This window comes from Epinephelus lanceolatus, chromosome 23, assembly GCF_041903045.1.
Source record: "Epinephelus lanceolatus isolate andai-2023 chromosome 23, ASM4190304v1, whole genome shotgun sequence".
In the NCBI taxonomy this organism is placed as follows: Eukaryota; Metazoa; Chordata; class Actinopteri; order Perciformes; family Serranidae; genus Epinephelus; species Epinephelus lanceolatus.
This window is the reverse complement of record NC_135756.1, coordinates 24,927,196-24,953,565: the sequence shown is the minus strand read 5'-3', so window position 1 is coordinate 24,953,565 and position 26,370 is coordinate 24,927,196. Positions and strand designations below refer to the sequence as shown.

General features: G+C 41.7%; 1 protein-coding gene across 3 annotated transcripts in view; it reads right to left on the bottom strand.

The window, feature by feature from the left end:
• Positions 1–332: 332 nt before the first annotated feature.
• ahcyl2b (adenosylhomocysteinase like 2b) overlaps positions 333–26,370 on the bottom strand; it is a 66,563-nt gene continuing 40,525 nt past the window's right edge. For 2 of the 3 annotated variants that reach the window (XM_033614662.2, XM_033614664.2), the window contains exons 2-17: positions 26,028–26,139; positions 16,074–16,217; positions 15,286–15,386; positions 15,089–15,191; positions 14,882–14,976; positions 14,334–14,440; positions 12,328–12,444; positions 12,098–12,161; positions 10,139–10,227; positions 9,981–10,051; positions 8,920–9,014; positions 6,772–6,870; positions 4,389–4,457; positions 4,137–4,215; positions 3,274–3,394; positions 333–1,778 (exon numbers count right to left, since the gene is read on the bottom strand). In XM_033614662.2, the coding sequence (XP_033470553.2) occupies positions 1,772–1,778; positions 3,274–3,394; positions 4,137–4,215; positions 4,389–4,457; positions 6,772–6,870; positions 8,920–9,014; positions 9,981–10,051; positions 10,139–10,227; positions 12,098–12,161; positions 12,328–12,444; positions 14,334–14,440; positions 14,882–14,976; positions 15,089–15,191; positions 15,286–15,386; positions 16,074–16,217; positions 26,028–26,139 (1,473 nt within the window). In that variant the 3' untranslated portion in view covers positions 333–1,771. The remainder of the gene's footprint in view (positions 1,779–3,273; positions 3,395–4,136; positions 4,216–4,388; positions 4,458–6,771; positions 6,871–8,919; positions 9,015–9,980; positions 10,052–10,138; positions 10,228–12,097; positions 12,162–12,327; positions 12,445–14,333; positions 14,441–14,881; positions 14,977–15,088; positions 15,192–15,285; positions 15,387–16,073; positions 16,218–26,027; positions 26,140–26,370) is intronic. The other variant, XM_033614663.2, reaches the window with a different exon arrangement.

Here is a 26,370-nt window from a genome sequence, read left to right as displayed (position 1 = left end):
TATAGCAGCAGGGTGCACTTGGCTGTCAGGCGAAATGACTGTCAGGACTTTGTAATTTCCAGCGTCAGGTCAGCTGGGGACGAGCTGCCGGGGATGGTGACTGCGCAGCTCATTGTACTGGTGGAATCTAAAGTCTGTCAGGTGGGGAAGAAGAAGCTAAAATATATCAGAGATAGCACGCTAAGTTTGGATTTAAAAAGGTGAAAAATCCCTTTACAGACGGTAGATGTACGGAGCCCCTAAAGTCCAGAAAGAGATAAAGAAATATCATTGTTTGGGCCTTTGAGGGCTCCGTATAAATGTGCTTCTTGGATAGAAAAAAAATAAATCAGTGGAATTCAGAGCCCAGATTTTATTTTTTAAGATGAACCCCCTGACTATACAGTATCTGTGAGTACCAAAGAGCTGTGGTGTGTATGGTAAGTACAGTAAATCTTAACAGCACCATACTTTTCAATGAGGACCTGATTGAAGATATCTGTTTAAGTACCGGCCAGGCAGCGACTTGCTGCTCATTTGGTATCTCTGTAAATATGTTCTGTCACAGTATTCAAAGTGAGGGTTAAAGTACATTTATTACACTTATCATTAGAACATTTAATTGCTTATCTTTATGACATATGTTGATTTTTCCCCCCCGGAAAGTAATGATATTAGATGGGGCAGGAGAGAAAAAGATAGAAAATCTTAATTTCAATATAAATATCTAAATATACAGTATACCCCTTTTGATGATCTGATAACGTGCCATGCTTCTAATACAGTATAGTCATTCTTGGCAAAGGAAAAAGAGACAAAATGAAAAGGTTAGCTCTCACAAGCTTGAAATACTTTTCATTACTTCAACACTGGCGCCATGTGAGCAGCTGGAAGCCGAGAATGCAGCAGCCAATGAGATGGTTTCACTGTGGCTTTGAGTGACAGGTGGGAAGACCCGATCACTGTCCAGTCGTACTACGAGAAAAGTGATGACAAACTACAGGCTGATCTGAAGGGACAGAACGCGTAAAAAAAAAAAAAGAGTTTAAAAACAGACACAACGGTGAATCTCAATGAAACGATCAAATAAAAGACATGATATGATTGGACCCTGAGATCCCGCCTAATCCCCGCCCACTACGTCTAACCCCGCCCTCACAATATTACACAAGAGAAAAACATAATCACAGGTAGAAAAGAAAAGACAACGGCGGAAAAAAAAAGGACAGGAAAAAGTGTCCGTCACTAAATCTTCAACGGTAATCTTCATTCACACAGATTTTTTTAATCAAGTTTTTTTATATAGTATATATCTTTTTAGCATCAATAATTTCATCTTTAATAGTTAAACAATAAAAGATCTGGCAATGGGAAGGGAGGATGGAGGATTTACACACACAAATGAGCGTCTAAAGAGAAAGAGATAATGGTGGTGAAATGACGAGTGGAAGGGAAGTAAAATATCTTCCAGGAGAAGATGTCAGGGAGCTAGCGAATGGCAGGAGCAGCTCCACAGAGTTAGAATTAATGTTACAATTATTGTTGTAGAGCATGAATAAATAAAATGGCTGCCATAAGCGCAGAAGGAGCCACGCCCCTCCACCCCCTTCCCCTTTCCCCTCAGGCTCAATTAGAGCTCCTCCCCTACCCCCCCCCGAATATAAAGCAGGTGTGTTGACTGTTCTGTCCGTCCGTCCTTCCTTCTCTTCTCCTCACCCTCACCCTCCTCCTCTCCCTCTTTGAGTCTGTGCCATTCATGGAGTATTATCTGCAGTCCAACCCCGACACTGGTTTAATACCTGATGGAGAAAAAGAGAAAGCACACGTTAGGATGACAGTTGCTGTAAATACTAAAGGTGCTGCTGCAACCTAAAAACAAATCCTAACCCTATACCTATAGGACTCTATGGAAGCCCATATCTGCAAAAGTGATGAAAAAAGTGAGTCATTACAATGAAGACTTTCTTAAAATAATGACTTTGTATCTCAAAATAATGACTTACTGCAAATAATGACATTTTTGAGATATTAAATAATAATTATGACATACTAAAGTTCTTATTTTGAGATAAGTTAGTTATAAGTACTGAATCAATTTGAGATACTAAGTATCTTAAAATAATGACTTAGTATCTCAAAATAACAGCTTACTTATCTCACCAAAATAAAGAGTAAGTCATTAGTTTGACAGTGTCTCATAATTTTGCAATTAGTCATTATTTTGCCATAAAAAAGTCATTATGAGATATGTAAGTCCTCATTTTGAGATAAAAGAGTCTTTTTTTTTGAGATATGAAGTCTGTTTTGAGATAAGTCAATATTTTAAGATGAGTGTGTCATTATTTTGATTGGTAAGTCATTTCGAGTTAAGTTAGTCATTTTGAAATAAGGTAGATGTTATTTAGAGATAGGTAAGTCAGTTCGAGATAAGTACGTCATTTTGAAAGGTAAGTATTTTAGAGATAAGTCATTATTTTGAGGAAAATAATTTTAAGTCAGTAAGTCATTATTTCAAGATAAGCAAGTCATTATTTTGAGATAATTTAGATATAATTTTGAGATAGGCAAGTCGTGTCTAGATAACTATGTCAGTTTGAGATAAGTAAGTCATTATTTTAAGATAAGTCATTTTGATAAGTAAGTCATTTCGAGATAAGTAAGTCATTTTGATAGGTAAGTACTTTCGAGATTTTTAAGATAAGACATTTTGATAGGTAAGTACTTTCAAGATAAGTCATTATTTTGAAGTACCGTAAATTATTATTATTTTTTTTTTTTTTAGATAAGTGAGTTGTTATTTTGAGATAGGTAAGTAATTTCTAGATAAGACATTATTTTGAGATAATTTAGATGTAATTTTGAGATAGGTAAGTCATTTCTAGATAAGTATGTCATTTTGAGATAAGTAAGTCATTTTGATAGGTTAAGTACTTTCAAGATAAGCCATTATTTTGAGGTAAGGTTTTTTTTTTATTATTATTATTTTTTTTGAGATAGGTAATTCATTTTGAGATAGGTAAGTCATTATTATGGGCTAGGTTAGTCATTTCAAGATAAGTCATTATTTTAAGATTCAAAAGTCATTTCAAGACAAGTAAGTCATTATTTTTGGGGTAAGTTAGTTATGATTTTGCGAAAATAATTCCCTATTTTGAGAAACTAAGTCATTATTTTAAGAAGGTTTCTAATCATAATGAGTTAAGAACTTCACAGTTTCTTCCTTTCAAAAGATTACGTCTTGAACCACCTACAGGCCTGTCGAAACAAGAATGTCATGTTTAAGTGTTTCCATACCTATAGTAGTTTGGCTTGAAGGGCCCATTCTTGTTCAAGCCCAGATACTTGGCCTGCTCGTCACTCAGCTCTGTGAGATGTGCGTCAAACGTAGGGAGATGTAGGCTGGCCACATACTCATCTGGCAGAAGAGAGGAGGGACACGTTAGCATTCATCAGGCGCCTGTGCTTGATTAATCATTCAAATGGGAAAAGGAAGAGGGAGGCTCCCAGATTAACCGTCCCTCCATTTCTTTTCTTCACTCTTCCTCTTTCTCCTCATCTGCTTTCCACTCCTCATTCTTCTTTGTGTCCCTACTTCCCTCTCTCCTCATCTCAGCCCTTTCTTTCATCCCTCCCTCCTTCCTCTCCATCATCTTTCTGTCAGTGCGTGCTGTGGTAGCACTCACTGACAGAGTGACCTACATTTGGCTCCCTGTTTCTCTTTACATGTATCTGCTCCGCTCTAACCCACCGAGAGAACGCCAGGAAATGTGACGGGCAACGCTGCTGACATGCTGTGGGCTGTGCGCGCGCGTGCACGCACGCACGCACACATACACACACATACAGGGCTCATTCTACTGTGAATGATAAGCTATCCAGGGAGACGACTCTGGACTGAACAGATGAGACGGATTGTGTTGTCTATTGAGATAAATGCAATATGCCTGCAGGCTCTCTGTCGGGGCAAAAATAAACTCTGTTATCACTTCCTGCTTGGTGGCTACTTAAGCACCAAACAAGCTTATTTTGTGTCTCCCTGGCCTGATATCTTGCTGTGTTTGTGTTATAAAACTGGCATTTCTACTCATATTTGTGTTTTTGTATTCATGCATTCGGCAGTTTTATTTTCTTAAAATCCAAACTGACAGAAATCTTACCCATCTTCTTGGGTAGCAGGTAAACATCCTGTTTGTAGCGTCCCTCTGGGGCATTGTACAGCTCTATCAGAGCCAGCGCCTGGGCACAGACACACAAGTGTTAACTCACACTCATGCACAAACAACTGCTTGTGTGAACATCTTTGTTAGTGATGAAAAGAAATGAAGTGAGAGCAGAGCACAAAATGTAAAATACAAAACTAATCATGTGCAACATTGTAAATTGGACAGAAATGCATCTGCTGTTTTTACTTGGGTGGTGGCGGTGATGGAGAGGACGAAAGTGGGCACAGTGGAACAGCTGAGGTTCAGCAGACGACCCTGCAGAGGAAGACAAAGCAACACAAGGTCAGAGTACACAAAGGCAAAGCACACAGGGTCTTAAATTTGCAGCTGAGAGAACAAAGTGTCAGAGCATGCACTCTGGGTGACATGATGTAGAAATCTATTTCAGGGATAACAAGTCCCACACAAACATTTACAAGCCCCGTCGGTTTATGAAGTCTCATCTGCAACTGTTTGTTTTCTCTCGTCTTCGCTCTGACACTCGCTGCTGTGAAATTCATATTAAGAGAGATGATGTTTTGCCCAACATACTAAACTGTCGCTGCTGCCTGAGATGCTGCATTGCAGTGAGCAAATTTGGATCCCAAGTGTTGCAGTAAATTAGGTAGTTAGTATGTAAAAGTGAAACACTCTGTAGTTAGGAGGAAGAGGGAACAGAGACAGGTTGTGTTGTTACGGCAAGGTGAAAGCAGAATTGAAACCATTAATAAGGTTGATGAGTGTCCAGTGAGCACTAAAAATCACATGACTCATCGAAACTCAGACCTTTAATGAGTCCCCCGCTCCCATACTCTATTAAAACCATATGTGTTAATTATGGAAGACGTTTCTTTATTGTGTCACCGTGCTGCGTTGACCTCTCACTACTGTACAAAGAGACTCAGAATGGTGGAATGGCGAAAGGGCAGCACGGTGGTGCAGTGGTTAGCATTGTCGCCCCTCAGCAAGAGGGTTCCAGGTTCAAGCCTGAGGTGGAGGGTTCGGACCCCAGGGTGGGGGAGCCCTTCTGTACGGAGTTGGCATGTTATGTCCGTGTCAGTGTGGGTTTTCTCTGGGTACTCCAGCTTCCTCCCACAGTCCAAAGACATGCAGGTTAATTGGTAACTCTAAATTGTCCGTGTGAATGTGAGTGTGAATGGTTGTCTGTCTCTATGTGTCAGCCCTGTGATAGTCTGGTGACCTGTCCAGGGTGAACCCTGCCTCTCGCCCAGTGTCAGCTGGGATAGGCTCCAGCCCACCTGTGACCCCCAACAGAATTAGGCCTTATTCCGCACCTACTGACATACTGGATATGCCGATTTGTTTTTGGAGCATTGTTTGGACCTGTTGTCATGGATACGTTTCACACACACAAACTAATCAACAGTTTGGTCTGTGGTAGAGGTGCATGCCCAAAGAAAAGCCCACATTTCTGGTCTGAGGAAGAAACAGCCCTACTTTTTAACATCATGAATAACTTGAATATTAACAGGTTTTTGGGTATGGGCCAATATTTTAAGGCCGACGAAAAACTGATGACTGAAGGAATGAAAGAGGGACGCTGTGTTCGCACGGTCGAAAAAGGCTGCCACACGTCGGAAACTCTGCATAGTTGCATAGCACCTTTCTAGTCAACCGACCACTTGAAGTGCTTTTATGCTACATGTCACATTCCCCCATTCAAACACACATACATACACTGGCTGCCAAGGCCACCACACAAGGTCCCTCGTGCTACTCAGTTTAAACAATCATACACACTCCCAGTTTTTTGTTGGGAGCAATTTGGGGTTCAGTATCTTGCCAAAGAACACTTTAACATGCTGACTGAAGGAGCCGGAGTTTAGCCCGCCGATTCTTTCATTAGTGGAGTCGAGTGAACTGCTCTACCTCTTGAGCCACAGCTGCCACACAAGCAGCTGTTTTCCATATTTGACATCATAAACGACATGTTGTGGCACCTTAATTGGAGTATGCATGGCTGCATGTAAACAGGAAGAACAAATATGTAGGAATATTGTCTTTATCAAAGTAAGGGCAAAACCAGAATATTTTGTGCATGTAAATGTAGTCGGTGTCTTGGCTGACAAAACCTGATTGCATGGCCCGTCTCTCTCTGGTTTATCAATAGACCCAATCACAGATCATGAATTTGTATAAATAAATGTGTACAGTTCTACATTAGTATTAGACTGTAAAACAATTATGAAACAAAAAGAAATGACAAAGTAAAGAAAACCACCTATCTAAAATTCTCTTTATTTCAGAGATACTAAAAGATGATATTAAGTGTTACTTCTTTTAAGAAATGTCTTTTTTGTAACACAACAATATTTTGGATCAGATGGAGGCGGGAGAGGTGAGGAGCTGGTGTCCTGATGTGGTTAAAACTTGCTGGAGATCAAACAGCAGCAGAGACAAAGGCACTGACGGGCTGGCAGTCTGTCTGTCTGGCCCTGACAGACTGCTCTCATTCTGTCACAGCTTGTAACACACACACGCACACATAAACATAAACTCTGAATTTTAAAGTTCCTCTACTGAGTAGTAGTGTGTGTGTGTGATGCAGCGTGAGCCAGTGTGTGTGTACCTCAGCCAGCAGCACTATCCTCTTGCCATCAGGCCAGATGACGTGGTCCACCTGAGAGCGCACTCTCTCCCAGGTCAGTTCAGGAGTCCGCAGGCTGGCCTACAGGATGAGCACAACATCATGAGCAATTATTTGTTTTTGGTTCTAGTCGTAGTTGTTGTCCCCCCCCCTCCCGACTTCTTGTTTCTGTTGAGCTGAGCTGTCATCCATCAGCCATCACGGGCCAGAAGTTGACTCATTGTGTGTTTGGTCTTTTCCAGCACTGAGGTACTTTAAGAAGTGAGTCACAACTTCCTCTAGTGTCTGAACTGCTTCCTTGATTGCTGTCTCTTTAATAAAAACATTCAATTCCTCTTACATTTTTCCCCTCAAGCTTCTGTCTCACTGTTTATTGTCTCACCATGACCCCTTATCTTTGTGCTTTATATTATGGGATGATATTAATGTCGGTGTTTTTTATTGCATTACAAAATAAGACACTGATGAGCATGTGAGTAAAAAGCTTGAACCTCTTTGTTAGTTTACTTCAGAACTGAGCTGTTCTAACAACGTCACAAAGCAATGACCTTTATTAAGGGACCGTTAAAGGTCAAAGTGGTAAAGATAGTTGTGAAATAAGGTAATGGTTTAAACTGATTCATCGACCAAACTGATCACAGAGGGAGTCTAGAAGCCTGATTCTGATCACTACAGCATTTTACAGCAACCCCACTAACTCAAGCTAAAACCTCAGTCACCGTGACAACCTTGAACAGTCACTGCCCAAGGTCAGTGCCCTCCCAGTTGCATAAACTACCTTTAAGTTTATCCCCTTATGCAAAATATTTCCCTGAGCTGAGCGCTTCATTTAGGACCGTTACGAAAGGCTCTTATGTTGTCTCCATGCCAAAGTGTCAAGACTAAGGCTTTCACGGTAGTTAGTGTCATAATACAGCACGTGCACTTGGGTTACCATGGTTACGCTTCACTCACATCATCTCATTCTTTAGGGGTACACTATGCCGATATTGTTGGTTACCATTAGTAAACATTGCCAGCAAAAGTGAAAGTAAAAAGTCAACCACAGACTCACTCTAGTTTTAGAACGAGCTTTGTCCCCTTGGCGTTTCAACTTGCTTTATTTGCGTTTACTTGCCTCTGTGTCCGCAGCTGCCTTTTTGTAAAGTCTTGATTTCAGCTATTCGCTGTACCCATGAACATCCTGACCACAGCAAAATAAGAAGAAAATAAAAAGAAATACAGGCAGAGGGCAGGGTCTCGGCTGATGAATACACGGCCACACACTTCTAGTGAGTTATAAGTGATGATTGAGAGGGATTCCTCTAGTATGAGTCTGTAAATTGTTTTTTGGATAATCCTGCATAGTACAGTTTCTACGTTACTGGGCAGCATTATTGTCTGTGTTAGCTAGCTTCTCCAAAATGGACAACGAAGAGAATACAAAACAAAAAGAAAGTCAAACTAGACTGAGAAGAATATATAAAACGCAAGGACATAATCCAAAGTGAATTTAAGCCAGCCAAACAGCAATCAGAAGATGTAGCAAGAAGTAATGCACAAAATTAATGCGAGTCATCTTGCAGCGAAACTAACTGCGGATGAAGTGATGAAGAAATATGAAAATACTACTGTGACAGCAAGAAAGGAGAGGAGGAGACAGCTAAACATCGACAGCAGTTAACAAAAACATATTAGTTTCAATAAAACGATGTAGCCAATGTATGAGTTGCGTTAATGTTTGGCTAGCTAGCTACAAAGCCGCTAGAGCAAATGGTAACTTTACAATGCTGACAATGACTATAACAGCAGGTCCTGCAACTGGAAAGGCATGGTTCCGTCTCGTTTGGTGTTGAAGGTGCCGTTAAAGTTTTGTAGAGGGTTTGAAGATAGACTGACGGTGTATATTCTCTAACAAGTTGCACATTACTCATTGAGTCCAGTGGGTTTTTTCCTGTACTGGAAAATGTGTCTTAGTGTCTCCTCCTTTTCAATCACATAAGACTGATATGAGTCACTTAAATTTTTCTCAGGTAAATAGTAACTAGGGACCTTCTAGCAATGCATAATGTGATTTCATGCAGCTCCTTTTTTTTTCCTGATGCATCTTCAGATGAAAATTTCACACGTTAATACAAACTGGTAACTGACCACATCGATCTCAGTGTTGGAGTGCCCCATGTTGCAGACGATGCAGCCATTCTTCATGCGGTCCAGGTACTCTCTCACCACCACGTTCTTATTGCCTGATGAACGGAGAAAGATTAATATCAGGGAGAGAGATGAGGACAAATGAACAAAAAGCGAGAGATTAAAACAGAGAGAAAACAAAAATGTAAAACAGACAAAAAGATAGAGACAAAAAAAGAGTGTTCTTGAAGTTTAATTGAATGACATGTTGAAAAGGGACTGGATTTAGCTCTAAATTCAAATATGGGAAATCTGGGAACTGAGTCTATATCCATTTCTGTAAAATGAGGCTTTAATTACCTCTCATGTCACCATTTAGGCTAGTTAATTATGTCTAAAGGTGTGATTAAGTTGGAGTGCTCCACCTGTCTGGGTAGTGCAGACACGTGGAACACTAGTTACATTTTTATAAACCGGGAAAATGCCAAAGGATGACTTGTATTTAGCTTCAAAGGGTGTGAATAATTTCATGTATGATTTCTCAGCAGATTTTATTATATTTCAAATCAACTGAAGACTAATTTTGCCCGTATTTCACTACGGCAGCATTATTAATTCACTAGGAATCCACACAGCTTTCTGAATTCTGCTGCGAGGGCTCTAATGAGTCGACCTTAGTGGAGCTACCACTACATGACCTTATTAAAGCTAATGCTAGTCCTGCTTTATTTATTCTACACCACTTTGTAACTTAATTGGGAAAGTCTTACAGAAATGCCATGCGCCTCCTTCTACTTTATTATCCTCTTATTATCTTTTCTGTTTAACTGCAGTCACAATTAAGAGAGCCCTCTGCTTCAGGCCTGCCAGCAGTATTAGGTAATGAAGCAGAGAGACAAGTAATTCTCTGCTCCAATTAAGTGTTCAGGACGACTCCCCGGCTGCTGAGCTCAGAGCTTGATTAGTGACTGTTAGACTCTGATGACAATGACTGAAAATCTGTCCAGTCATCCTGCAGGAACACTGACAGAGCTGTATGTTTCTTATGCATTTTCAACTTCACCGACAGTGGCTGAACCAACCTGTGCAGGTGATGACGATGTCCACTTGTCTGATGACTTCGTTCAGTTTCACCAGCCTGAAGCCGTCCATGCTGTGATTAAGACAATGATGACATGAGACCACTGCGACGTCAAACCCCTGCAGTTAGCCATGAGAAGCTCAACAAGCGGAGTCTTACCAGGCCTGCAAGGCACAGATTGGGTCGATCTCTGTGACGTAGACGATGGAGCCCATTGCTTTGAGAGCAGCACAGCAGCCTTTCCCCACCTGAGAATGACAGACACGGGATGATATCATACAGAACAACGGCAGGTTTGTAACCATTTACTAATTATTTTTAGCCATTGTGACTTCCCTGCTTGTTTGACTAGTTTTAAAGTACTCTCAATCACAGCAGCAGGTGGTGGTCAGGCTTTACCGCTGACTAAGGCTGGTGGAGTCCGATGCAATTGGCTTACTAATGATATGTTTATTATATCACTTGTTTTTAATCTTCCCTTTAAACACACTTTTTTCCCCAAATTGCATTAATTACCTATGGAAGTCCATTTCTGCCAATGTGGAGACAAAAAGATACCGTAAATCAATATAACAAGAAACTTGGTCAAAATAATGACTTAGTACCTCAAAAAATGACACAGTATTCCAACAAAATGAGAAATTTTCTCAAAACAATTTTTCTTCATTTTATAAGATATTAAGTCACTATTTTGGAAAAGGTCATTATTTGATGAAACGTTATCATTATTTTGAAATACTATGTCATTATTTTGAGAATATTTCTCTCTTTTTATCTTTTAGATAATTTATTTTTTGAGACAACTAATTTTCTTGAGAAGGTCTGTCATTATTTCAGCAAGGAACACTTGAGTCAAAGAAAACTTTTTTTCCATTTGCAGTATTATATTTGGCGGTATGGCTCTGTTCTGGGGCCTCTCTGCCTCTCCTCGGGCCAATGCAGAAAGCCTCTATCCATGCGCCTACGTGAAAAGCCTTAAGACAGAGAGAGCAAACCTCTCTGCTCTTCCATGTGGATACATGGAAAGCCTAAGGCGGAGACAGCATATCTCTCCGCCCTTCTATGCGCCTGCGTGGAAAGCCTAAAGCAGAGAGAGCACACCTCTCCGCCCACACCTCTCCGCCCTTCTGTGTGCCTACGTGAAAAGCCTTAAGACAGAGAGAGTAAACCTCTCTGCCCTTCCATGCACCTGCGTGGAAAGCCTAAGGCAGAGAGAGCACACCGCTCTGACCTTCTGTGTGCCTATGTGGAAAGCCTAAGGTGGAGAGAGCATATCTCTCCGCCCTTCCATGTGCCTGCGTGGAAAGCCTAAAGCAGAGAGAGCACAGCTCTACGCCCTTCTGTGTGCCTACGTGGAAAGCCTGAGGCGGAGAGAGCAAACCTCCCTGCCCTTCCATGCACCTACACGGAAAGCCTAAGGCAGGGAGAGCAGCAGCAAAGACCCCTCAGGAACAGAACAGTGCAGAATCACTGACAAACAGAAATGACATTGATAAGTCAGACACAGCATGAAAAGGAGGAGCTGGGGTGGAGGCAGGTTGCAAATCAGCTTGCAGAGGAAGCAGCAACAGTAGGCATTTGGAGATACTAAGTCAATTTTTCAGAATAAGTATTTTTATTAAGGAACGTGATTAGCAATATTCTCTATAGAGAATATTTGCAATCACAAATCAACAAGTGGTTTAAGGTTTTAATTGCTTGCTTAGTTATGCATGTATGGGTAGCAAACCATGAGCCTTGGCAGTCTTTAATACTGAAAAGCTGGTCAAAATATGATAAATTCTGGTAATTTCTAACCGAAGTTCTCCACAGCAGCTAGTCTCTGCTACAGTCATGCAGATTTTCTATGTGCACAAAGCTTTCCAGTGACCTTTTTGTTATTAATAAAGTTGCTTCACGACAGCATTTTATATGCTGAATTCTCTGACATTTGCACACTGTCCCTACAAGATGTGATGGCTTAAAAGGGGAAATGATTATCTTATTTGTCTCAGTAGTGGATTTATTAAAGCTTAAATGTTATTCCACCTGACTTGTATTTTAGGGAAGAGACATAACAAACAGGTCTCTCAGTGAACAAGCATTGTGTATGAACCTGTAGGAAAATGTCAGCCTTACCTCTCCGTATCCACACACCACCACCTGTTTGCCTCCAAACATGACATCAGTGGTCCTCTTCAGCCTGAGCACAGAAACACAATTATTTCACCAGCAGCCAAATATTTATTCAAACTGTTTGGAGCGGAGAGGAGGTGGGTGTAATTGCCCTGCAACGCTAAACGCTCAAACAACAAACATATTCTGTTTTGTAAACCTTCATCATGGTTAAACAGCAGACTGTTTCATACCCATCTAAGATGGACTCTCTGCAGCAGTAGAGGTTGTCGAACTTCTGCTTGGTCACTGAGTCGTTGACGTTCATGGCTGGAACACATAGTTTTCCTGCTTTGGACAGCTGATACAACCTACACACATAGACACACACACAAGCACACACATTAGAAACATGCGTAAAATTTCAAGTTATCCTATAATAGATCATTTTTCATGTTAAGTGAAGGTTCAACGACCAGTCATTACATTTTAAGACAGACTTAAGTCTTATCATTAGAGGTGTAACGATACACGTATTTGTACTGAACTGTTCGTTACGAGGCTTTCGGTTTGGTACAAACCGAACAATACACTGAACTATCCTATTACATTTGGAAAATAAAATATAAAGCTTAAACTGTGTTTAACATAATGTTCTCAACTGGGCAGCCCACACGACGGAGCAGGCAACATACTGTCTGCCCTTACCACCACCAAACCAATACATTCTACTGCCTTGAGACACACTGGGAGGCAACTATGGTGAGCTAGCTCGTTGTAAGATGGTTGCAACACCATTACGGGACCAAAAATTCTCTGACAACCTAAGGGTCTGGTGTTTGGGGACACTGTTTTCACTGTCAGAGTGGTGAATCATAAAACAATGGTATGTCACCTCTGCTACACCATTGCAGGTTACATTAGTGGAAACACTTCAAACAAGTCAACTCATTTTACCTTGAATCAACATCACTCCAGTGTGTTGACATGTGGAACTAGAGAAAAATGAGGACCAACACATTATGTATATGTATGAGATGTTATCTCCGCGGCATTTAGGCAGCCATTCCCAACTGATTCAGACATGGCAAAAAAGAAATCACTGCTGCGTGTGATACATTTATCGCAGTGGATATGAGACCCTATTCTGTTGTGGCAAACGTTGTCTTTACAAACAGGCTTAATGTATTCGAGCCCCATTAGTATTCCTTCATGAGCCCATTTCAGATAGACTGTAATTCCTGCTTTGTCCACAACACACACAAAAAAAGCCCAAATTCTGGTGTTATGTTTTTTTTTATTATTATTTTGGCTGTATTTGTTTATGAGCACAATACTCAATATATTTTACAAGGAGCTGCTTTTGTTTTATATGCTGCTAAGAAGACACTTTGCGGTGGGTTGTGGTCCAAAAGTGCGTCAAGTTTGTAAAAAACACACACTTAATTTTGATATATAGTGAATTTCCAGCATAGTGCTTCAATCTGAAGTGCCGTTTCCTGCTGTAGATTGAGTGATTAACGGACAGTTACTTGACAGAGACAGTAAACTAGCTTGACAACATGACCAAACGGCAAGTAGTACGCTGAATGTATTAAACTGTGTGGACCTTGAACTGATGACTGTGGAGAAATCTGGACCCTGTGGTTGGGAGCCACTGCCCCAGAAGATGGGTCACTGAGGTATAGCTCCATCATTGTTCAAAATCAAAAAGATCTTACTTTGGTAAGTAAAATAATATAAAATAAAATAATTAAAAGTTTTAAAAATCAAGGACCTGTCTCCGGCACCTTTACATTTTTCAGCCATCAGCCATAAAGCCACTGGAATATATAGCAGAGTATACCCACTGCCTCCTCAGTAACTACCCATCTACCTAGTGGTACACCTACCTCATCAACTACCACTAAACCACTGGTTACACCACTATTAATCATGTATTCATTTAAGTATTATTCATCATTAAGTGACAAACAAACATGCTACAGAAATTTCTACTCTAATGTACACAACAATGCCTTAATAAGCTTCAGTACACTGTTAGTGGTGGTATACTTTTCACCACTAGATGGCGATGTCACCACACCAGAAACTGTGTGTATGTAAGTGTATGTCTGTGTCTGTAAAGATTTACTTTCACATTCTCTCATTTAAAACACAGAGAACTTGTTTTTATGTGAGGAAATGTAAAATTCTACCAAAACACTGCTTGAGACAACGACGAAGGCAAGACAGGATGTGTGCATGTTGAGAGTCCCACCTGTGCACACCGGTTACACTCTCCTCTACGATGCCCTTGATCTTTTTGAACATGTTGGGGTATTTTTTATAGATCCAGTGAGTCAGGTCTCCACCGTCATCCAAGATCTGACAGGCGAGAGAAGAAGAAGAAGAACAGAGTGGAAGAGAGAAAGAGAGGAAAGATACATAAGTAAAGGTGAGGAAGACAGCAAAAAAATAAAGAAAGAACCTTGTTAATATCTGACACTGACTCTCAAAGTTGAAGATTATTTGCAGGGTCAGTTCAGTCAAGAGATTCAGAAGTAGGAAGTACATAAAAAGATTCTAATAACTTCTTTCTGCAGTTCAGTCCTGCATGTCTGCATGTTCTGGTTGGAAAAAATAAATGCACGTTTTATTTTGCTATATCCTCCCCTGAACTTCTGCCCAGTGTAAAAATAGATTGACTGTATTTAAAAAGATCTGGCTGTCTGGTGAAAATAGCAGCAGCATCAACAGGGACTGTAGGCTGGATATAAAAATGAAAAGACGCTTGAGCGAGCTTTAAATAGAACGTAGGTGCACTACCATGTTGGGCTGCCAGCCTTCCACGTTGACGCAGCGATCGATGCACCACCAGAAGTCGTCCTCTGACTCACCCTTCCATGCAAACACACTGAAACCTAGAAAGAGACGGGAAGCGTTTTACACATGGCAGACGGGAAGAGAGCATCTGAATATTTTAAGAAGTGAAAGACAGGGGAGAAGAAAAGCGGCAGGATCTCCCGGTCTCACCTCCCTCTGCCAGGGCAGCTGCCACTTCATTCTGGGTGGAGTAGATGTTGCAGGCCGCCCATCTGCACTGAGCCCCCAAAGCTGACAGAGTCTCCATCAGCACCTAAGGAGCAGAGGGTCAAAGTTTAACTTATCGCTGTAGCCGCTGCAAGATTATGTTTGGGCTGTGAGTGAGTGTGATTTGCATTCCTACTCACAGCAGTCTGGGCAGTGATGTGGGTGCAGCCCACCACCTTGGCACCAGCGAGGGGTTTCTCCCCCTGGGCTCGCTTCCTCAGAGCCATCAGGGCTGGCATCTCTGAAAGAGACGCACAAACGGACACATGAGTGGATAATCAGATGGATGATTAAGGAATTCCCATCATTTAATCCTGCTAATACTTCATCGCTAATCCATCGACTCATCCAGCTGAAGGAGTGACTGATGCTGCGTGTGTGTGTAGCCTGCAGGGTTCAGCTGAGTCTCTCTGTATGTTCTGTAGAGTAATTAGCAGATGATGGGAGTAATGTGTGTTTATGTGCTGGTTCTTAAATGGTGTTCTCACTTGCAGTGGCAGGGGACATATGGCCACCCATCAGTGCGGAGGAAGCAGCGCCACACACACATAAAAACACTCTCTGAATGTAGTATGCCGTGTTTGTATTACTGCTATCACGGTTAAAATGTAACCTTTGCTACTGATGTGCAGCCACCAACCCTTAAAGGGATAGTTTGGATTTTTTAAAGTGGGGTTGTATGAGGTACTTATCCATAGTCAGTGTATTACCTACGGTAAATGTCTGTCAGCACATCCCCAGTTTGGAGAAGACGCATGAGTGCTGATAAGGAAGCTAAGCAATGTACTGCTGTGGACAGGATTTGGTAGCAAAACGTATTTTAGCCACCAAAAAAATCTGTATCTCACACAACCCCACTTATAAAGATTCGAACTATCCCTTTAAGTTCACCCTTTTTTAAGGTAGTGTTGACATTTTTTTGGTTTACCTTGCTCTGCGATCTCGATCTCTCTGCGTCCAAAGTCGGCCTGTTTGATGTTTTTGATGCAGAAGTCTCCATTGCCTTTTGAGTTCTTCTGCTGTTTGTCCCGAGGAGATGTCTCATCGTCAGAGCTGTCCGTGTATGATGCCGCTATAAAACAAACAGTATTGTCAGTATGTCACACACATATACGAGATAAAATATTGACAGAAAAGTCCTGTTGCAATATGAGTAACCCTCAAACAACAAGACTTTTGAGGAGGTTTCCTGTAACAACTGGAGGATAACTTATGACAAGTGAAGGTTACGATTGTCAACTTTGAACTGCTTTCTGCTATCTGCTATCCACAACGTTAAAATGATCCAAACATTAACGTAGTAGACTACTGTGCCCTGGACTGCACTGTGCTTCTCTGCTATCAGAAACAACAATCGCTCGTACTCAAAACAAGGATATTTGCACTAGTATTCTGACCTCCACAACACTCTGACTATGGTCTGTGTTTATGTCCACATGCCTTTGGCTGTCTATATTGACTACCCTGACGTTACAAGCAGGAAAAAAGGCTTGATCCATTAAAAAATCTCCATGAGACCAAGGTTGAGATGTCTACTGATACATTCGGATATGGTGTCTAATGAACTATGAAATCTGACAGACAAATTTTCTCAGATGTACTAAAGCTGAATTTCATTGAACTGTTTAAAGGTTAAGTTTGGTATGTTGTTTTTTTAAACCTGGACCCTGTTTCCCCCTTGTTTTTGTGTCTAAGTGACTAATGGGAGCAGCAATGTTTGAAATTTGTCCAGTATTAAGCAAGACTGCTGACAGGCTGCAATGTTACCACTTGGGGCATTTGTGCACCATCATGTGTGTCCACTAAAAGTGCTTGTTTTTTGCCACTGACAGGCTCAGATTATTATTGTAAGCGTCTGACAATATTATGGAAAGGATCCCGACAGAGACTGAGAGTAAGGTTGTTTTTTTGTTTCACCAAGAACAGTCTTCAAAATCGCTAAACCCACCAGACTCCATTTAAAAATAGAGTAACTTTCATGTTACATCATGTTAAAACACATCTCAGTCTAAGTCCACAGGGAAAAAAAAAAACAATCACCAACCCTGGTTTGGTTGAAATAAACCCTTAATTCAACAACTTAGATGTGAAAATATGCTGCCTCTATAAATGCTAAAATTACCGTTTATCTAAATGGAGTCTGGTGGGTTTGGCGACATCAACTTCAAAGCCATTTCTGGTTAAATAACAGAGGTTTTACTCTTTAACAAAAAGGTCCATCTCTGTAGGGATCCTTTCTATAATGTTGTACAACATGTAAAATAATAATATGAGCCCGTCAGTGGCAAAAACAAGCACTTTTAGTGGACTCAAATTTAGTGTGCATATTGCCCAGAGTGGTTACATTGCAGCCTGTTTCGCCGCTGCCTGCTGCAGGGCTCTTGCTGGATACTGGAATAGTGTCAAAAACTGGTGTTCCCATTAGTCACTTAGACACAGTAACATGGAAAAATAGGATCCAGGTTGAAAAATACCAAATTTCTCCAGTGCCAACAGGCAACAGTTGAATCAACAGGTTCAGCAGACTCTCAGGACTCAACACATGGCTCAACAAAACCTCTGGTCTGAAAGGGATCAATTACATATAACACAGGCATCATTTCAGGGCAGCCGAAAGTACCGATGAACCATTTTTTGGTTCAGTCTTCGACACCCGCCAGGCCTCAGATGACGCATCCTGACTCACAGCGGCCTCAGCGCCACAAAAACAAAACATCAAAGCCTCAATGTCAGCATGTTGACAACCAGCTTATGGATCAGTCTCCTAAATCCTCCTCCTGTCACTCTCTCCTCTCCCCTGCCTCACCAATTTTGGGATTCGCTGATAAAATGGAAGCACTGAATTCAGCCCCTGGTCACTGCCACGTCGTCTGCCTGCATCCCAGCCAGGCACATTCTGTCACATGAACCTTGCTGACCATAAAGACACAGACACACACACTTTCCCTCTGACATCTCTAATAATATAAGATCAAGAGATTAAGGACGTGGATGTGATGTAAATGGATGCCACTAAGCTGCACTGTCACATCTCAAATCTCCATTCAAATCAGCACAAAGTAAATCTGTCTTGCCTCAGTGCAGACATTAGACAGAAGACGCCCGGCACAGACACAGTCCTTGCCCACTTCTACTACCCCCTATACGCCTCTTCTTCTTCTTCTTCTTCTATCGGACATGGAATGTCTTCACTAAGACCAGGAGAATGGATCACGCAGCTGCAGTCCTCAGATCTTTACACTGTGGCTTCCTGCGTGTCAAGAATTGAATGTCTGCTCGCTAAATGGGACAAAATACATTTCTAATCTGCTGCTCATTGAGCCGTCCATGGCTCTTGGGTCGTCTGGGACAAGTCTGCTTACAGTCCCCAGTGTCTGGGGAAACTTAATATGGGGAAGTAGCATTCAGTTTGTATGCATGACGTATCTGGAACAAACTCAGAGAATTTGCCCCGACTCAGTTCTTTAAAGTCAGGGCTTAAAACGTTCTGTTTGCCGCTGCATTTTATTAACTTCAACTTTGTTTCATGTCTTGCACTGCAAAGTGAGGTTGATTTTACCGTTTAATCTGTTGTATTCTACTGTATCTTATTTTAATCTTTGGGTTTTACTTTGCTTTAATCCTTTTAAATCCTATTTATGCATCTTTTCTAATGCCTTATGTTTCTTTTATGCCTTGTCTCAATGCCTTTATGATTTATGTAACGCACTTTAAATAAGGCAAGGCAAACTTATTTGTATGCACCTTTCAACAACAAGGCAGTTCAGAGCTTTAAGGTTTCAAAGTGCAGAACAAACACAATGTGCCTTTGGTTTCTTCACTGTGAATAAAGCCTGTATTTTTCCCAAGCCAGCAATTTGACTTTGGTAGGCCACAGATTCTGCACAGCACAGAGTTTAATTGATTATAAAGCTGTCTGCAAAAGCTCTGGTCTCTTTTTCCAATACCAGACTGCAGTAGAGAGTAAACACCGTACAAATGTGTTTTAACACTTGTATGTAAAAAAAGGAACATGTCACAGAGAGGTATCAGTGCACCTCTGGGAGATATAAACAGTGGTGCCCACAGTATACGGCGGCATACTTAGTAATGAGATGCCTCCATGTCTGGCACCAGCACTGTGTGGTTCCTGTGCTCCAGGCTGACTCACTGCACAGGTGCGGTCCCTCTTGTGTAAAGCACATACATGCTGCCAACATCACTCCCACCAACCCTTTCAAAATGACCGTGGACCAGTACCAGATAATGCTGGGTGCCTCGCCAGCACGGTAACAATACTGAAGTTAAAGAACATCCTGTGCTGTGCCAGGAGGGGAAAGGCTTGAAAAAAAGGTAATAATCCATGAGTCTAATGTTTTCTTTTAAAATCTCCCATCCGTACTGACAGGAAGACAGGGTGGGGGAGGGTGTGAGCCGAGGAGATCTTAGGGGTCATGAGGGTTGATGTACTGATAGTTAAAAAGGATGCTGGGACAAAGCCAGAGACTGTTCTCTTCAACATTCACAGTGAAGGACTTTAGAAACCTCCAAGAGCCATACCACACAAACTTAATACTTGCTCTCATTTTTAAAGTACTGGACAGTACGAAGAGTGTTTTTACAAATTCACAATTTTTAATTTAAGGCTAAAATGTTGTGCATTAAGGGACACCTGCTCGAGCTCCTTGTACCTCAACCAAAAGTCACCAGATGCTAAGAAATGTTGCATTTTGCATCATCTGGCGCTGGTGGAACATCGGCAAAGTATCTCTTTATAAAGAGTACTCCGTTGATTTAGCATTGCACTCCTATAACATTGTTGGACTCAAGGATAAAAATCAATGCAGCACATAGACTGTATTGAATTTACAGCTGAAATACAACACTAAAGCTGCAACACTGATCACGGAAGCTGTGTTAAAATTAATACCTCACTGTTCCAGAGGCAACTTTAAGAAGTATATAAAGAAAACGGTGAAAACCATACAGTATAACTTGGTAAACTTCAGACACATTAGAAACTTTCCTTCTCTGAATGCAGCCAAGATATTAAAGCATGTTATGATCCTTTCACACATGTCTTGTTGCATTACATGCTGGGGGGCTGGCTGGTGAAACAGCCTCGAGACCCCTTGAGTCCTTATACCAACAAACCTTGAAAACTTTGGACGAAAAGCCACTGCATTGTCATCACAGTAGGATACTGGAGAAACACAATCTACTGAGCTTTGGAAATTTTAGATGATTTTTAAAAAAATCTAAATGGTTTGGCCCCTTCTCCATTATGTGACTTGGTAAATACTCGCTCAGGAAGTTTTATAGATCCTCTCTACAAGACTGTGACGCACCATTTCGTCGCACTGCATTTGGGCAATCAGCTTTTTCTGTAAAAATTACAAATCAGTGGAACACTCTGCCTGATGATGTGCCGAGCTGCAGCTCTATCAGAACTTTCAAAACCAACTTGAAAAAAAAAAAAAAGGTTAAAAGCTGCTCAGCTCTGAACTCACTGACCTTGAAATCTGAACTTCATGACTTGTAAATTTGACAAGCATTCACTTGTGATGTGCTGTTGTGTGTAGCTCTGTATTGTGTGTGTGTGTGTGTGTGTCTGTGTGTGTGTGTGTGTGTGTGTGTGTGTACAACTCTATGTTACTGGGCTGTCTTTGTTCTGACCTGCCGAGGGACTGCAGATGCAAATTAGTGCTGAGCTATAATTTGGTATGGTTTTCAACTCTACATGGTCCCTTTTGAATTAAAGAATGATGCAGCAGAGCAACATTGCCTGTGTTCTTGCACGTCACTTTCAAATCAATCAATCAATGCATCATGTTTTTAGAAAAATCCAGTTAATTTGATACCAGTTAATATAGTCTACGCTTCCAAACCCTCCATAACCAACTCTTATTATCACTCTGCAAAACTCAATACATACAGGGTAAAACTGGCAGCAACCATATGCAACAAAGACAGAGTCTGTGTAGCAGGTAAAAAAAGTCATGCCCTGCTTACATAACACTTTGTGTCCATGCCCCATGTTTGGCATTTTGGCAGTCATCATCTTGTTTTCTTAGAGCCAGAAATGATGATATTTGGATGGTCTATTTTACTTCAAATGGAACCATCAGTCACACAATGAGCATCATGCTACATTAAAGCAGTTTTGAAACTAGCGAAAGAGAGCATGAACTCCATCCATCCATTTTCTAACCGCTTATCCTCTTGAGGGTCGTGGGGGGGCTGGAGCCTATCCCAGCTGACATTGGGCGAGAGGCAGGGTTCACCCTGGACAGGTCACCAGACTATCACAGGGTTGACACATGGAGACAGACAACCATTCACGCTCACATTCACACCTACTGACAATTAAGTGTCACCAATTAAGCTATCCCCAAACTGCATGTCTTTGGACTGTGGGAGGAAGCCGGAGTACCTGGAAAAAACCCACGCTGACAAGTGGAGAACATGAACTCCACACAGAAGGTGCTAACCACCACCACCCCACCGTGCCACCTGAGCATGAACTCAATAGCAAAATATTTATTGAGGTAATAGTGGGGAGTAGCGTCATTTTCTCATTGACTACTATACAATCAGACTTTTTTTGAGTTGCCCACTGCTGACTAATAGAAAAATGCGGATTTACGTTTAAGCATTGTTTTACTGTTGAGACCCAGAGAGGCAATGTGTTGTACTTGCATACAGTACTGTCGTTTTTATTTCACACAGTCTTCTGCTTAAACTCAAGCCTACATTACCCACAGTGCAATCAGACCGCCAACAGTTCAGGTTAGAGACTTAGGTTTGTTATGCTACTTGTGGCTAATGCAGCCTGGATCCTCAAGCCAAAGAGGTCTGGTAAGCTTCTTTTTACCCCTGAAGACCCATATTTTCTTCATTTTTAGACTTGTAGTCTTCAGCCCCAGTGAACATGAACTCAAGTGACATCACTTAAGGCAATTTGTGATCGCTCCAGAGTCACAAAAGGCTTTACACAATATTTTCACATATGCAGTGGCACTCCCCAAGACCTGTAAATGGACCTTGATGTCTAAAATTGGTGGATTTCACCTTTTTAAGTGTAAGAACTACTTTTAAACTTTGGTCATATAAATCTACACTCTATACTCTTCATATTTAACAACTGTATCGATACAATACTGCCATGTAAACTGTTATGTCTTATTTTTCTCATATATCCTCCCAAAACACAAACATGTTGTATGTATATGTGTCTGTTATGTATCTGCTATGCTCTTCACAGACTCCTTTGTAAGGGGAACCCTTATGACGAGGCTGCTCTTGTGTCTTGAACCTACACAAAAGTGGCCTTGGGAAAAGTACTACTGGTGTGTTGAGTGTGTCCTCTGCACTGTGGGAACCATCAGAGCAATAAGAGGCACTCTGGTGAGGGAATTATGGGAGAAGACAGGGAATCAGCAGAGAGGCGGGACAGAAAAAAAGAAAGGGCAGAAAACCAGACTGTTCAAAAGGGGAGATAAAAGAGCTGTACAAGTTTCTGAAAATAACCTTAATATTAGCAACACTGAAACATTTCACTCAATTACAATTGCAGCTGTTAAGATGTTAAGATAAGGATCCAACACCACAGGGAAAAATGAGCTTGACAAATCACTGCATAAAATAAATGCAGACTAAGTGCTCTCATCACCATCCCAATATCGAGGAAAGAAAATCCAAATCGTTATTTCAGTCATGATCTGACAGCCTCAGGCTGGAGAGGAAGGTTCTTGGGAGGTACAATGATTTAATGAGTCCTGATGTGGTTGCAGCAGTGACGTGAATAAGAGCCGAGAGGAGAGAGGCAAAAAAGAAAAAGGGAAGACAAAGAACGCAGAGCACAAGATGTGTGTTACAGGAGAACTGGAACAAATCCAACTCTCACCTTAGAAAGGGACCCTACACTGAGTGTGCCAATGCTGAATTTAGAGCAGCAAAACAAATACAAAGCTGAATTTAAGAATCAAAATATGAAATATATAAGATTCAAGCAAATATGACTGTGGTCTTGTCTCAAAAACAAAACAACCACAAGGTCATTTTCTCAGCTGACCCTGATTGGCGATACTGGCCTATAAAACATGTGGCACCTGCACATGTGACGGCAGGAACTCACAGGCCCAAGCATTTTCATCCTTTCTCAGTAGGTACTGAATAATCTCTATCATTTTTTTAGCACCCCTGACCTGCCCATTACGACCATCCACTAATACTGACTGAGAGTCCATTTGTCCATCTGCCGTCCATCTGTTTGTCCATCATATTCTGCCACTAGAAGCGACGCTGTCCGAGCAGTGCAGATTAATTCATCACGTTAATGGTGTCATTGGAAGATCTGCGGCCTGCGAATGACCCTGACACACAGCGGGACCTCTCAAAGCAGAGTGTTGGGAAATGTTTATACACTGCTTAAGCTGCTTCAAGTTTGAAGGCTCTTTGCGTGGTGATGACAAGACGAGAGGGACAAGGGACAAACAGTAGGCAGGGAAAAGGGGACCAGGATTATTCCTATCAGACTGTGCTCTCTCATCTCTGATCCTGTCCCAATATGTTCTTATATCTTTACATATTGGATTAAACAAACATTCACACATTTCTCTCACACCACTACAGTCATGAATGGGACTGGGGACTCACTTCAGTTTGAACCACACCTAACACTTTGCACCGCTCCCCTCTTTCTTTACCCCAGTCTTCAGCAGACCACCACCAGCTAATCCTCTGACACAGAGCCCCCAGTTTCACATGAACTGCAGTGACAGAGTGTGAGAACAGCCCCTTTTACACGGCCTCTTTAAAGGTGGGAATGTCACACCAGTATGCCACCGTATGAAAAGGTGCAATCTCGGAATGAGGGGACAGAACTGTCTCAACTTCAAGCTGGTAGCGAAGGTACTAACAGCACCAAAACTGTCGGTCTAAAAGGCACAGCCTGCAGAACGGGAGCATGGATGGGACAGGTGTGTAGTTTTGACAATTCATGTGTGTGCAACCCACCACCGGGAGATTTAAAAAGCAGTAAGCAGCAGTTGAGAACTAAGTCAAAGAAGAAGAGCAGCAAATGTCCAAAAATTGGGTAGACAATGAGGTCTGGAAGCTTCTCACCCTCCAAGCAGAGGAGATCAGCCTCCATATAACACAGATGATAAATGATTGTTATTGCCATGTTACTCCTCTGTTATTGTTTATAAAGCGCTAATGACACGTTTGTTATATGTGACACTAGAAGCTGACATTGTTATGTCACGCCCGTCACACCTCATTTGTTTCCAGGATGCCAGCATGCTACCTAAAAATGACACACTGGAGCAGCATGATGCCACTGATGTTTGGCTCTGTGTCAAAATGGGCCTTACAGTGCGATCTCCGTGTAAAAGGGCAAATGACAGCTGTAGAGACAAGGACAGAGGCGAGCTGGGCAGAAATTACCAGCAAGCAAAGAAAACTGATGGCCACATCCACACTAATATGTTTTCATTTTAAAATGGCATTTTAAAAAGATAATCTCCATACACACAAGTGTTTTAGCAGCATTTCAGAAATAACCTGTCTGTAATGACGCGCATAAAAACTGCACACATGCTTGCTTGTGTAAAAAGGAAGCAGACTGTCTACTCTGCGGTTGGTTTCTTAGTTACAGAAAATCTTATGGAAATGGCAAAAAGTAAGACCAGACATTCTTTGCTTGGACTGAAAACTAGGCGAGCTGTTACTCTAGGTAATATAGAATAAAATGGTCAAGGCCTTGGCAAACAGATTGGGGTTTGTTACAAAGCAGTGGGGCTGCCCCTTTCTCGTCAGTTTGCAGTGTACTTCTTGGGATGTTTTGATTCCCAGATGTAGCTGCAGAGTGAGCGCTCCTCTTTTTCACGCTGCCCTCTGCTACAGGCAGCTGTGGACCCAGACCCAGGGTGAATCTGAGTGAGACGGAGGCAGCTACCCAAAGGAGGAGAGGCTGTGCCCAGTCAAGCTCTGCAATAACATTATCTTCGGCCTTCGGCTTAGAGGTGGTGAATTTATGACACAGTCTCTGGCTGTTGTTTGATATCTAGTGTGGGCAAAAAGTGTCGCACATTTCTGATCCATAGTTAGCATAGTTAGCGCGCATTAGCTCGAGAGGCTAACACAGCTTGTTTACTGTATGATGTGAACATCTCTGTAACCCTGAACGTCCTGCCGAACTCCATTCAAACTCTCAAACTCTATGGAAATAAAGGAACGTACAGATGAATATTCATATTTAACAGCCAAATCTGATTTGACTGACATAATTCTAAGTCGGGTACAGCCCTATAGAGCGGTATCGGAAGCATTATCCTTTGCTAGAGGGAGCAATGACAATGGGAGAGGAGTATTCACACAAGAAGAATGAAATCACAAAAGGTATGTAGACCGATCTTTTATATTTTGGCTTGACATGTAAGATGCAAGACCCAATCATGAAGCGGATGTGGGTGTCTGGGTCATCATTTTCAAAAGTCTCCGTACACTAAAATGCTATCCCAGAGTTTTCGAATGAAAACGGGATCAGCAGTGTTTTCAGGTCTCCATTTTTGAGGTTCCAAATCGCTGGAGTAGTGTGGACGCTAGGTGTTAATGTAGCAATAGTTATGCATTTTAAAACAAGAATGAACATATTAGTGTGGATGTAGTCTGAGAATGACAGTCAGGGAGACAAGGCGGGAAGTGAACCAGACAGAGAATACAAACAAGCAAAGAAAAAAAAAACCAGATTCAGCCAACTACTCTTCCAGGTGAAACACTTTCTATATCTCGGGTGTCATAAAAGTCGCAATGGAATCATGTCATAATCACTGGCGTGTCTGATAAGTGGGCTGTTGAGATTGAGCAACAGGAAGAGAATGTGTTCGAGAGCATCTACCTGAGCTGTAGCTGTCTGTGGAGGACTGGGAAATGGAGCGGGACAGGGAGCGCCGGCCGATCTTGGAGGGACGCTTGTTGAACTCCTGTTTCTGGTCTGCAAACTGGATCTGCTGGTGGACAGAGAGCAGAGGGCAGACAGAGATCAGAACTCAATACAGATTTTACAAGGGCATTAATGTAGATCACATGAACAAATGGGCACATGTAAGGTTTCTCATACTCCTTGGAAACGACCACCAAGGAGTAACACATTAACTCAGGTTATGATGACACTTGAAAATTGATAGCCAGCCATGAAGAGGAAACTTGAACTGTATCTTTAATGAGTCCATGTCATGTTG